The following is a 10,124-nucleotide window of genomic DNA, read 5'->3' as shown; positions in this document are numbered from 1 at the left end:
ACACACATCCAGCATGATGATGAGATTAAATACCTTATAATGACAACAAACAATTGAAATGAGTTTTTCTTCCCCCCCCCCATACCTTAGTAAAGAAGCCCTGATGACGGTTTCATACTGTCCGAAACTAAGGCTCAAAACTAATCAACATTTCCCTTCCCCATAAAGTTCAAATTTTCCTCTTTATCCTGGTTTGGAGCTTGCTTAGTTAGGTGTGAGTGGCAAATGAATACTCCAGACAATTTAAAGTTGAGTAACCTACAACAAAATAACCACTAGTTAACTTGAACTTCAATTACTAATTTTAGCCCTAACCACAAGTGTTTTTCACTGCAGGAGACTTATTTCACTGAGCTTAAGTACCTGCAGTGCATATTAGGGTTAAAAGACTTGTAAATAAACAAAATTCTCCCATATTAAGTCACTCACAGACTTAACCAATTAACCATATAAAAAACGGTTCATTCATGCATTGGGTGTCTAATGTTAAGTAGTAAAACCCTCACTATTACGACCCTTTAATCAAAGTGTTTAAGATTTCAATGCTTACCTATTCCAGTCACTCTGTAAGGGCTTCGCAGGTTCCTAAAATCTTCCTGCGGGAATATCCCTAGTTGCAGTCCCTGTTTTTTGCACTAACATTCCAGAATGTACTCAGACCTTAAAACACATTAAAAGCAAGTTGCAAAACCTAATAACAAGTAAAAACACTGTTTTCTTTTTGAAATGAACATTTTCAAATTTCAAAACCAAACTTACCAAACGTTTGGCAACGGCCATTTTGTTTCGCACATCCGGTCAATGACAGGACGCCACAGGCCTACCAACATAACTGAATTTAGTCTACATAAAAATTAATTACCGTTGTTTTTGGAGAAGGTAAATGTGTCTGGTAAACTGTATTAAATAAGGACAAGGAGTGTCCCATGAGGCTGGATGTGGAGCATTTCCATCCCTGAAAATTGTCTAAAAAGTTCCAGAACCAGAACCGCCAACCCAACCACTCACCCAATTGTCCACAAGGAAAGTCATCTGTCAACTGGTTGTATTTTAATTTAACATAAACTACACTGAAGATACTAATTGTAAAACTATAGTAATTATATACAAGCAAGTCTGGCTGCAAACAAAATTTGTAGACACCCTATGGAGCCCTAAACTAAAATCACAAGAAAAATTATTCACTTTCAGAAAAATGACAAACAACAGTTGACAGTTCAGACTTAACCTAACCTAAAAACGTCACATTTGTTATTTGTTTTGTTTACCCCCTAATCCATAAACTATTAAAGTGCCCCAATAACTTGTGGTAGTAACCCCCTTGTGTTTTCTACTGGTCCTGTTTTGACCAAAAGGGTTGCCATGGACCCTTTCCCAGCCCCCTACGACTCTATGAGTATCCTGCCCATTGAAATCACCATGGACAATGCTGAAGAAGGCTCCAAATTTGCCCCCAACTTTGTGCTGCGCCAACTGGACGATTCACGCATGGAATTAGTCAATTTGGACCTTCAAGTAAGTACTGCCTGTATCATAACCATGTGTCACATTATATGCTTTTGCCAGGATGTTTTCAGTTTTAATCTTCCTGGCATTGAAGAGGAGCCTCCTACTGAGGCTGCAGCGCCAGCTAGAACTGATACAGAGTCGGTAATACAGTACTCAACAAGTACAATCCCAGCTCAGAAACCTTTGGAGGAGGTAGCATGTTATACATGCTTTAACTGCCAAGAAAAGTTTCTGAGTCTAAGTTTGTTTCGACAACATTTTAAAGTGAGTTTAGTCACTGATTTTCTTCTTTACACTAAATTTTGATTGTATAGGCTCATCGGGTGCAAAAAGAGTACAGTTGCAGTAAGTGTCTGGTCAGTTTCAATGTGGAGGACAACTTGAAAATTCACCAGGTCACTGCCCATTTAAGTCATACAAAATGTCCAATTTGTCATGTTTCTTTTATGCGTAAAGCCAGCTTAAAGTCACATGTCCTGATTCATCAGGTGGAAGAATTGATTTACTGTAATTTATGTGATGGGGAGTTTCAGAATGATGTATGTAATACACACAGAAATTATGTGTATTAAAACTGATTGTTGGTCTTTTTAGGAGGATTTGTGGAGGCACATGGAAAGTCATGCCCTCACCAAGCTCCCACTAACTGAAATGGTGTGTCCCCACTGTAAACTCAATTTTTCTAGTTGGAGTGACCTGAAATTACATTTGGACAAACATTCAGAGGTTAAAAAACACTTTAAACCAGTTAAAAAAGGTAGGTCGAAGCAGAGTAAGCAGCTGAAAAGCTGCAAGTGTCAATATTGTGGCAAAACCTTTCCGAAGGAATCACTGTTGGAGCGTCATGAGAGGATTCATACTGGAGAAAAACCTTTTAAAGTGAGTGTATAAGTGAAAATTTAAGGCCAAGAGATTATGGTTGGGGATTTTGTGTTAATTTCTACAGCTTCCTTTATCCCTTTATGAACTGGTCAAAGAGATTGAAGATACTTTTATTAGATTTTATACAACTTTATTTTACTGACATAAAACAATGGAAAGACATAAGCACACTCGAATAATAATTACCGTCTATCTTCCTTAACCTGAGTATCTTAAATTGTCATTAGATGACATAATGTTTATGTAGTATGTTCTGTAAAATTGATTATTTTAACATTTTGCAGTGTCAGTTATGTAATAAGGGCTTTTCACAAAAGGGCACATTGAGAATTCACATGAACAAGCATAAAGGCCTCAAACCTTTTTGTTGCAGTTTGTGTCCTGCTAAATTCACACAAAAAGGTTAGAAAAGGTTTATTTTATTGTATTCTGTATCTAGAACTTGTTTTTTTAAGGAAATTTAAGAGCACACGTGGAAAAGACCCACACAGCGCCAAAAGAAGCAGACAGCATTACTTACAAGTGTCCGCAGTGCACGTGCGTGTTTAGAAAGTTGGCAACGCTAAACGGTCACATGACCAAGGCGCACGCCACCGAAAGCGAAGTCACGGGACCGGGTGAGGTGATCCTAACCGAAAATCACGCCAATGGAGCGCTGGAACGTTATGTGGTGCGTCACAAGAAAATCGGCGACGTGCGCAGCTATTTTTGCAACGATTGTCCTGCGAAATTTAAGAAAGGCTCCGATTTGATACGTCATTTTCGTACTCACACTAGGGAAAAACCCTTTGTGGTAGTAATAAATTGGTGCCCGTAAAAAAAAAAAAATTACAAAATTGTTTTTTAGTGTAATCGATGTGGCCGTGGATTTTCTTTAAAGTGCACGTTGACAACCCATATGAAGCTGCACTTGAAGTCTGACAGTGACAGCTCGCCAGGTTAGTCAATTTTTAGTTAATGAAATCATTGATGTTTATATTGTTTGACTGGATTAGACACGAACCCACTGAACTACCAATGCAAAATGTGCAAAACCCAATTTGGAAAGCTGGTCAATTTACGGAAACACATGCTAATCCACATTGGCGAACGAAAATTTAAATGTTCCACCTGTCCCAAGTAAGGTATTACCACTTGCTATAGTCAACTGTCAAATTTGACATTTTTATTTTAGGTCGTTTCTGACCAAGTACGCTCTGAAAGAGCACAGCAACCATCACAAACAAATTAAAAACCACGCATGCTCGATTTGCGGTAAACGTTTCGTCACGGCCTCCATGTTAAAAAGACACGCAGCTATCCACACCAAAGGATTTAAGTGCTCTTATTGTGACAGGACATTCAAGTCTATGGCTTTTCAAAGATCGCATATGCGCATGACACACTCTGATGATAAAAAAGTCAATATGGCCGTCGAAAATCCCGTCATTCAAGCTGACAGTGGCCCAGACACAAACCAAAAAGTTTGTAAATAATGACTATTGTTGAAACATTTTTATTTCTGAACTTTAATTAGGAATGTGACGAAATTGTAAAAACGCCGCAAGTTGTACTGGATGTGCCAACAGCTGTTCCAGATCCTCCCGTCTCTCTACCTTTGGAAACGCAAGGTTATCAAATGGTTTACGTGAATCTATCAGATTTACGTCAAACTACCTCTCAGGGGACGCTACTTGACGCATCCTCTCTGTCACTGTTGCCATCACTACCCTTAGAAGTATAACCTTAAACTAACAATTAACATGACTATCTAACACCAGAATTATTACTACAGAATATTGTACTTAACCTTGACTCCGCTACGCAACCAACCCAAACGGACCAATCAGAGCTGACAACGCTGGACGTGACGTCAGTAACAGACGTGGGCGGAGTCATTCCAATTAACGTGATAGACGCGTCCGCCTTGAACGTCATTCCGTACGACGCTCAGGTTATCTGCGTCAACTGTCAGCGGATGTTCCCCGACTGTCACTCGTTTGACAGTCATCAGTGCAACGACGACCAATCGGATGCAATCCGCAGTGATGTGTACGAAAACAAAAACTTGACAGCGGATTTGACGTTGCCAGACTTATCGCGCCTTAAACGTTTTACTCATAAGAAACCGTTGCAAGTTGACTTGCAGAAAATCGAGGATCCGAAGCAGTATCGGTGCGAGTATTGCGAGTACACTAGTTCGGTGGAGGAACGTTTTCGCAAGCATTTACTCGTTCATCCGAATTTGAGTAGTAAAATCTGCAAATACTGCTTTAAACTGTTTAAGAAGCCTTCAGATTTGGTTGGTATGGCCTAATTGAACTGACAGGTTGCAATGTCGTTATTTTACAGCAGCGCCACCTGAGAGTGCACACCGGGGAAAGACCGTTCGACTGTCAACACTGTCATCGAAAATTTGCGCTGAAATCTACATTGGACTCGCATCTGCGCACTCACGACGTTCCTAACACCACCAAAATCAGCTGCGACACGTGCAATTACAATTTTTCGTCTAAATCAAGCTTGAAAGTCCACCAACTGTTGCACACCGGAGCACGTCCCTACCCGTGTCGACACTGCGCACAAACCTTCCGAACCTCATCGATCCGGAAATCGCACGAAAAAAGCCGACACAAACCCGAAAACACGGAAGAAACACCAATAAACTCCTTGGACTGGGTTTTACAGCAGATTCAAGACGACGGCCAGTCTGTCATTCCCGAGAACGTCACCGTATTGTTGGAGGGAGTGGGGTGAGTCGCATTGATTAGACGGTTCTTTGTGATTGGTTGATTTAGGTTGACGCAACCGTCTGAAGTGTCGAAGAAAGTCAAGCCCAAGCCGCAGAAAGCTGAGTGCGACATCTGTGGGAAAGTTTACGCGTCCAAGGACGTGCTAAGGAAGCACAAAAAAGCGTTACACGGTCAAAACCGAAAGTTTCCCTGTATCAAGTGTGATAAGGGTGAGTTTTTGACAGAAATGATTGTACTCCTTGTTTGTGATTGGTTAAGAAAAAGTTTTTTTTGCCTAATCACAAACTAGCTACTTTTAATCCTGGACAGTACAAGATTTAGAGCTGGGCAATTATTCTGGATTTTTAGGCTACGATCAACTGGAAGACCTAAACTTACACATAGCAAAATTACATTCGGGTCTTCGACCGTATCCTTGCCAGTATTGCTCGAATAGTTTCGGTGAGGAGCACAGCCTTAAAACCCACATAAAACGGTAACTACAGCCCTAGTCCTATCTTTTGAGGGTTTATTTACACAATTTTCCAGAATCCATCAAAAGTGTTTGGTTGGATTGGAAACTACCGATGCACTGAGAGGATTGCAACTGGAATTTCCTTCGGAAAATGGTTTTATTTAAGCCCGAATTAAGGTAAAAATAACTATTATAGATTTATAAATTAAAGTTTCTTTTATTTTCCTATTGTGCTAAATTATACAGGATGTTTCAGTATAAGTATTTTACAAGCTTGTAGGCCATGTAGGAAATTCAAAAATTAACAAAAAAAACGTTCTATAGATAAATGTCGTCAGCGCTTTAGTTTTTGAGATACAGAGGTTGCAAAAATGTCATTATTTAATATTGTAGATAAAATTTCCTACAACTTTCCTTATTTACACTTTTTTGTAGCTCCTCAAATAACGAAATGGAATTAGTTTTTAAAAAGCAGTCTGGTGCACCCTGTTCCATTTTGTCTTGTATATCCAGAGGCTTCTAGAACCATTTTGAAAGTGTCAGAGGCTTCTAAATGCTATTGAGAACCTTCTTAAAAGTGCCAGAATCCTCTAAAAGTGTCTTAAACCTTCCCGTAACTATTTTAAATTGTCAGTGGCGTCTAGAACCATTTTGAAACTGTCAGAGGGCTCTAAATGCTATTGAGAACCTTCTAAAATGTGCCAGAATCCTCTAAAAGTGTCTTAAACCTTCCCGTAACTGTTTTAAATTGTCAGAGGCGTCTAGAACCATTTTGAAAGTGTCAAGAGGCCTGTAAATGCTAATGAGAACCTTCTTAAAAGTGCCAGAGACCTCTACAACTGTCTTAAACTATCCTATAACTGTTTTAAACTGCCAGAGACCTCTAGAACTGTTTTGTAAATTACATAGACCTTTAAATGCTACTGACAACCTTCTAAAAGGTGCCAGAATCCTCTGCAAGTGTTTTAAACCTTACCGTAACTGTTTTAAATTGTCAGAGTCGTCTAGAACCATTTTGAAAGTGTCAGATGCCTCTAGAACCATTTTGAAAGTCCATATACTTCTAAATGCTATTGAGAACCTTCTAAAAAGTGCCAGAATCCTCTAAAAGTATCTTAAACCTTCCCGTAATTGTTTTAAATTGTCAGAGTCGTCTAGAACCATTTTGAAAGTCCATATACTTCTAAATGCTATTGAGAACCTTCTAAAAAGTGCCAGAATCCTCTAAAAGTGTCTTAAACCTTCCCGTAACTGTTTTAAATTGTCAGTGGGGTCTAGAACCATTTTGAAAGTGTCAGAGGCCTCTAAATGCTAATGAGAACCTTCTTAAAAGTGCCAGAGGCCTCTACAACTGTCTTAAACTATCCTATAACTGTTTTAAACTGCCAGAGACCTCTAGAACTATTTTGTAAATTACATAGACCTTTAAATGCTACTGACAACTTTCTAAAGGGTGCCAGAATCCTCTAAAAGTGTCTTAAACCTTCCCGTAACTGTTTTAAATTGTAAGAGTCGTCGAGAACCATTTTGAAAGTGTCAGAGGCCTCTAAATGCTATTGAGAACCTTCTTAAAAGTGCCAGAGGCCTTTACAACTGTCTTAAACTATCCTATAACTGTTTTAAACTGTCAGAAGCCTCTAGAACTATTTTGAAAGTTACATAGACCTTTAAATGCTACTGACAACCTTCTAAAAGGCGCCAGAATCCTCTACAAGTGTCTTAAACCTTCCTGTAACTGTTTTAAACTGCCAGAGGCCTCTGGAATCATATAAAGTGTCCGAAACCTCTTAACTCTATTGTGAACCTTCTAAAAAGTGGCGGAGCCCTCTAGGACCATTTTGAAAAAATAAACTCTTTAAGAAGGATCTTTTAAGAAGTTAGTAATACGTATTTTATTGTAACACCCTGTATACAGTAAAGCAACTCATAGAAGGTAGAAATAAAACTCTAGTATATTTTAAAAAGAAAACTGTAATTGTTATATAATTGTAATATTAAGAAACTGTTACCTAAAAACTACGTAAATTAATAATTAAATGCGGAATGAATTACACTTTAACGCATTAAAATACAGTATAATAGAACCAAAGTAATACCGGAACAATTTAAAAAATACCATAAAGAAATTTTTTTTGGGTTTTTTTAAATTTTTTATTTTTTTTTTTGTTTTGTTTATTCGTTTAGGGGCACGAACCAGGGGAATTTACTAAATACCGCACACTACTTGTATTAACCTGCAAGTTGATTAAATCTTAGCTACTCCCATCTTTGATTGCACATCTAACCTACAAACACCTAAAACTATCCTACTCAGCTACTGGGTTAGTGATGACAATAAGCTTTTCCAAAAAAAAACAAAAACTTAACCTATAAATTCCAACTCTTACACATATAAACGTATTGAATCAAAGATGGGAGATCCGAGGTTGTTTAACCTGGGGATGGACTACTCCTCAACATTGTAAAGCATACAAACATTGCCGGCGGCCAGTTGAGCGGGTACGAGATGGTGGTTCGGGTTCAGCACCGAGAAACCAAGAAACTTGAAAGTACGCACCAGGTTGGCTTTGTCGGTACGATCGATGGGAAACACGACGATGACGTGTTTGCAACGTAACTGGTCCTCGGCAGCCTCGAGCAGAGCGACAAATGCCTCTCTGCTACCCTCCGCCAGATGGGATGGCGGCGTGACGTACAAAGTGTCACCACGCAGAACTGCGTCCCATGCTTGAGACGAGGCAGGAGTACGTGGAGGACTACCCGCTCCCGGTGTAGCGCGGAATGTCAGCCGGAGAGGTGGCGAAGATGGCGGGACCGGCTGCTCCCCTAATAAAACTCCAAAAGTTAGTTCAGTCGCTTTAAAAGCTGGAGAGGACTTACCTGGACTGCCCCTGTCCCCAGGGGCATCAGGACCACCACAGAGGCCCGGCACCCAGAGACATGTTGTAGCATTCGGCTTCGGTGGCGGAAGAAGCGGAACGCTTCTGGCTCAACAGGGCACTTCTACAATTAACACAAAAAATTAAAACCATACCAATTACCAACCAATAGCAACGCACTGATAACCATTGGAGGGCAAAACAACAGAAGCCATACAGATTCAGGGAGGTTAAGTCTGGCAATCAAGAGGCGTTTGTGAATAAACTGGCCCCATAACATTCTGAATACAGTATCATTATAGCAAAAAACAAAAAAAATTAAGTGACGTTAACCACCTCAAACTTGATAAAAACATACACACAACAAATTATTTATAGTTCTGTAGCAGGATTGTTTTGCCAATTTTCTGAGACGCAGTTTATCGCGCCTTCCGGCGTAAACAATACCTCAGATATGATAAAAATAGTTTAATAATACCTCCGTAAGTCACGTAGGTATTACACATAAAAGTTAACAAACACAGAACAGGAGGCACTCTGATGACGTCACACTAGAGAAGACCCTATGCAGTTTGCACCCTAGAATTGTCAATTGACAGAAAACTTGCAAGATAACCTCCACATGACATTTCACCCTTTTGTTCAACTGTTATTTTGTATACTTTCTAATTATTGTGCTAATTTTGTAACTTCTTAATAATTAACTGCACATAAACTGCATAATAATTTATGATATTAGCTTCTTGGTCTGCACACCAGATGGTGCTTTTTTTTTAGTAGCCACTATCCTTAACCTTGGACAATTTATGATAATTAAAGATTGTGGTACTGGAAAAACCCTACTAAACCATAAATTACACTATTATAATATCCTAGTAACATAATTTAGTAGAAAGTAATGGATAATCTGATAGGAAAACAGTGGAAAAGTACTGAGTGGCCTCGGCTTTATACGTCAACGAGCGGCCGGAAATTATCAAGTGCATTGCAAGCAAGATTATCTTATTGTGTTATTGTTCAGTAGTCACGTTTAAACCCTTGATAATTAAAGTTTTGATTGATTGTTGGATTAGTGACGTCACAACCACACAAACAGGATAAACAAAAGAAGGTCAACGCCTTTAAATTGTTTCCAAACAACGTAGGCCTCTATCCAGCAATTTTATCACACAAGCAACCAGTGTAGTGTACAAAATTGCGTGCGTCAACGAATCAGCTGGACTACTGTATTGTCCTACTCTTTTTAGCACCCTAGTTTTCTGGGTCTACCGTCCTTGTCTGATCTTAAATATAGATCAGGGACTGTTTGATAATTGCTAATTGCTGCACGTTTTTTTCAGTATTGACGTAACAGGACGCCCCTTGAACCCCCCAGGGGCGCTCCACTGAGACATATTGCGAAAAAGAGAACACTTACGAATTACATTTACTGCTCATAATGGCTGGCATGTTGGAACTGTTTTCGTCACTATTTAAATCAGTACTGTTATTAAACACCTCCGTGGAGAAAGTCATAAACATAATTAACACAAACGAAACAGAAAATAGAAAACACTGCGCGTTTTTCGGGCAAAAATCGACTTTTTTCGCAAGCGAAACGTGCAAGCACCACGAATCTCGAAACTCGACTGACGTCACCAACTTCTCCATTCGTTTTTGAAACGTTAT

General features: G+C 39.3%; 2 protein-coding genes and 1 long non-coding RNA gene across 5 annotated transcripts; 1 reads left to right on the top strand and 2 right to left on the bottom strand.

Annotated features, from left to right (window-relative positions):
- Positions 1-1,362: 1,362 nt before the first annotated feature.
- LOC145729920 (uncharacterized) lies at positions 1,363-10,017 on the top strand. 3 transcript variants are annotated; one of them, XR_014178483.1, is made up of 16 exons: positions 1,363-1,515; positions 1,567-1,773; positions 1,824-2,048; positions 2,104-2,388; positions 2,676-2,793; positions 2,847-3,184; positions 3,239-3,329; positions 3,387-3,510; positions 3,566-3,854; positions 3,908-4,108; positions 4,166-4,672; positions 4,723-5,123; positions 5,169-5,332; positions 5,472-5,598; positions 5,652-6,357; positions 6,750-7,938. XR_014178483.1 is itself a non-coding variant. In XM_081980887.1 (16 exons), the coding sequence occupies exons 1-15, from the start codon at positions 1,363-1,365 to the stop codon at positions 5,740-5,742; spliced, it is 3,321 nt and encodes a 1,106-aa protein (XP_081837013.1). In that variant the 3' UTR covers positions 5,743-5,754; positions 9,797-10,017. The 3 variants fall into 3 exon arrangements, 2 of the variants coding, with proteins under 2 accessions (XP_081837013.1, XP_081837014.1); XM_081980887.1 differs by lacking the exon at positions 6,750-7,938 and adding an exon at positions 9,797-10,017 and having other exon boundaries at positions 5,652-5,754; XM_081980888.1 differs by lacking the exon at positions 6,750-7,938 and having other exon boundaries at positions 2,847-3,061; positions 5,652-5,787.
- LOC145729957 (uncharacterized) lies at positions 5,768-6,518 on the bottom strand. Its single transcript, XR_014178487.1, has 2 exons — positions 6,388-6,518; positions 5,768-6,265 (listed from the first exon to the last, which is right to left on the bottom strand). It is a non-coding gene; the product is annotated as an uncharacterized LOC145729957 (long non-coding RNA).
- Positions 7,531-9,977, bottom strand: Oda (Ornithine decarboxylase antizyme). Its single transcript, XM_081980726.1, has 3 exons — positions 9,874-9,977; positions 8,458-8,561; positions 7,531-8,403 (listed from the first exon to the last, which is right to left on the bottom strand). Exons 1-3 carry the CDS (start codon positions 9,975-9,977, stop codon positions 8,024-8,026), a joined length of 588 nt encoding a protein of 195 aa, XP_081836852.1. The 3' UTR covers positions 7,531-8,023.
- Positions 10,018-10,124: the final 107 nt, after the last annotated feature.

The sequence above is a fragment of the Ips typographus genome, linkage group LG5 (assembly GCF_016097725.1).
Source record: "Ips typographus isolate SLU linkage group LG5, UJ_Ityp_2.0, whole genome shotgun sequence".
NCBI lineage: Eukaryota > Metazoa > Arthropoda > Insecta > Coleoptera > Curculionidae > Ips > Ips typographus.
This window is presented reverse-complemented; position numbering and strand designations above follow the sequence as displayed.

Coding starts and splice junctions, on each gene's coding strand:
- Oda (XM_081980726.1), bottom strand. CDS start 9,977: ATGTTTATGACTTTCTCCACGGAGGTGTTTAATAACAGTACTGATTTA. Junction 8,562..9,873: donor ATGAGCAGTAAATGTAATTC/GTAAGTGTTCTC, acceptor CTGTTGAGCCAG/AAGCGTTCCGCTTCTTCCGC. Junction 8,404..8,457: donor TGGGGACAGGGGCAGTCCAG/GTAAGTCCTCTC, acceptor GAGTTTTATTAG/GGGAGCAGCCGGTCCCGCCA.
- LOC145729920 (XM_081980887.1), top strand. CDS start 1,363: ATGGACCCTTTCCCAGCCCCCTACGACTCTATGAGTATCCTGCCCATT. Junction 4,673..4,722: donor TTAAGAAGCCTTCAGATTTG/GTTGGTATGGCC, acceptor GTTATTTTACAG/CAGCGCCACCTGAGAGTGCA. Junction 5,333..5,471: donor CTGTATCAAGTGTGATAAGG/GTGAGTTTTTGA, acceptor CTGGATTTTTAG/GCTACGATCAACTGGAAGAC.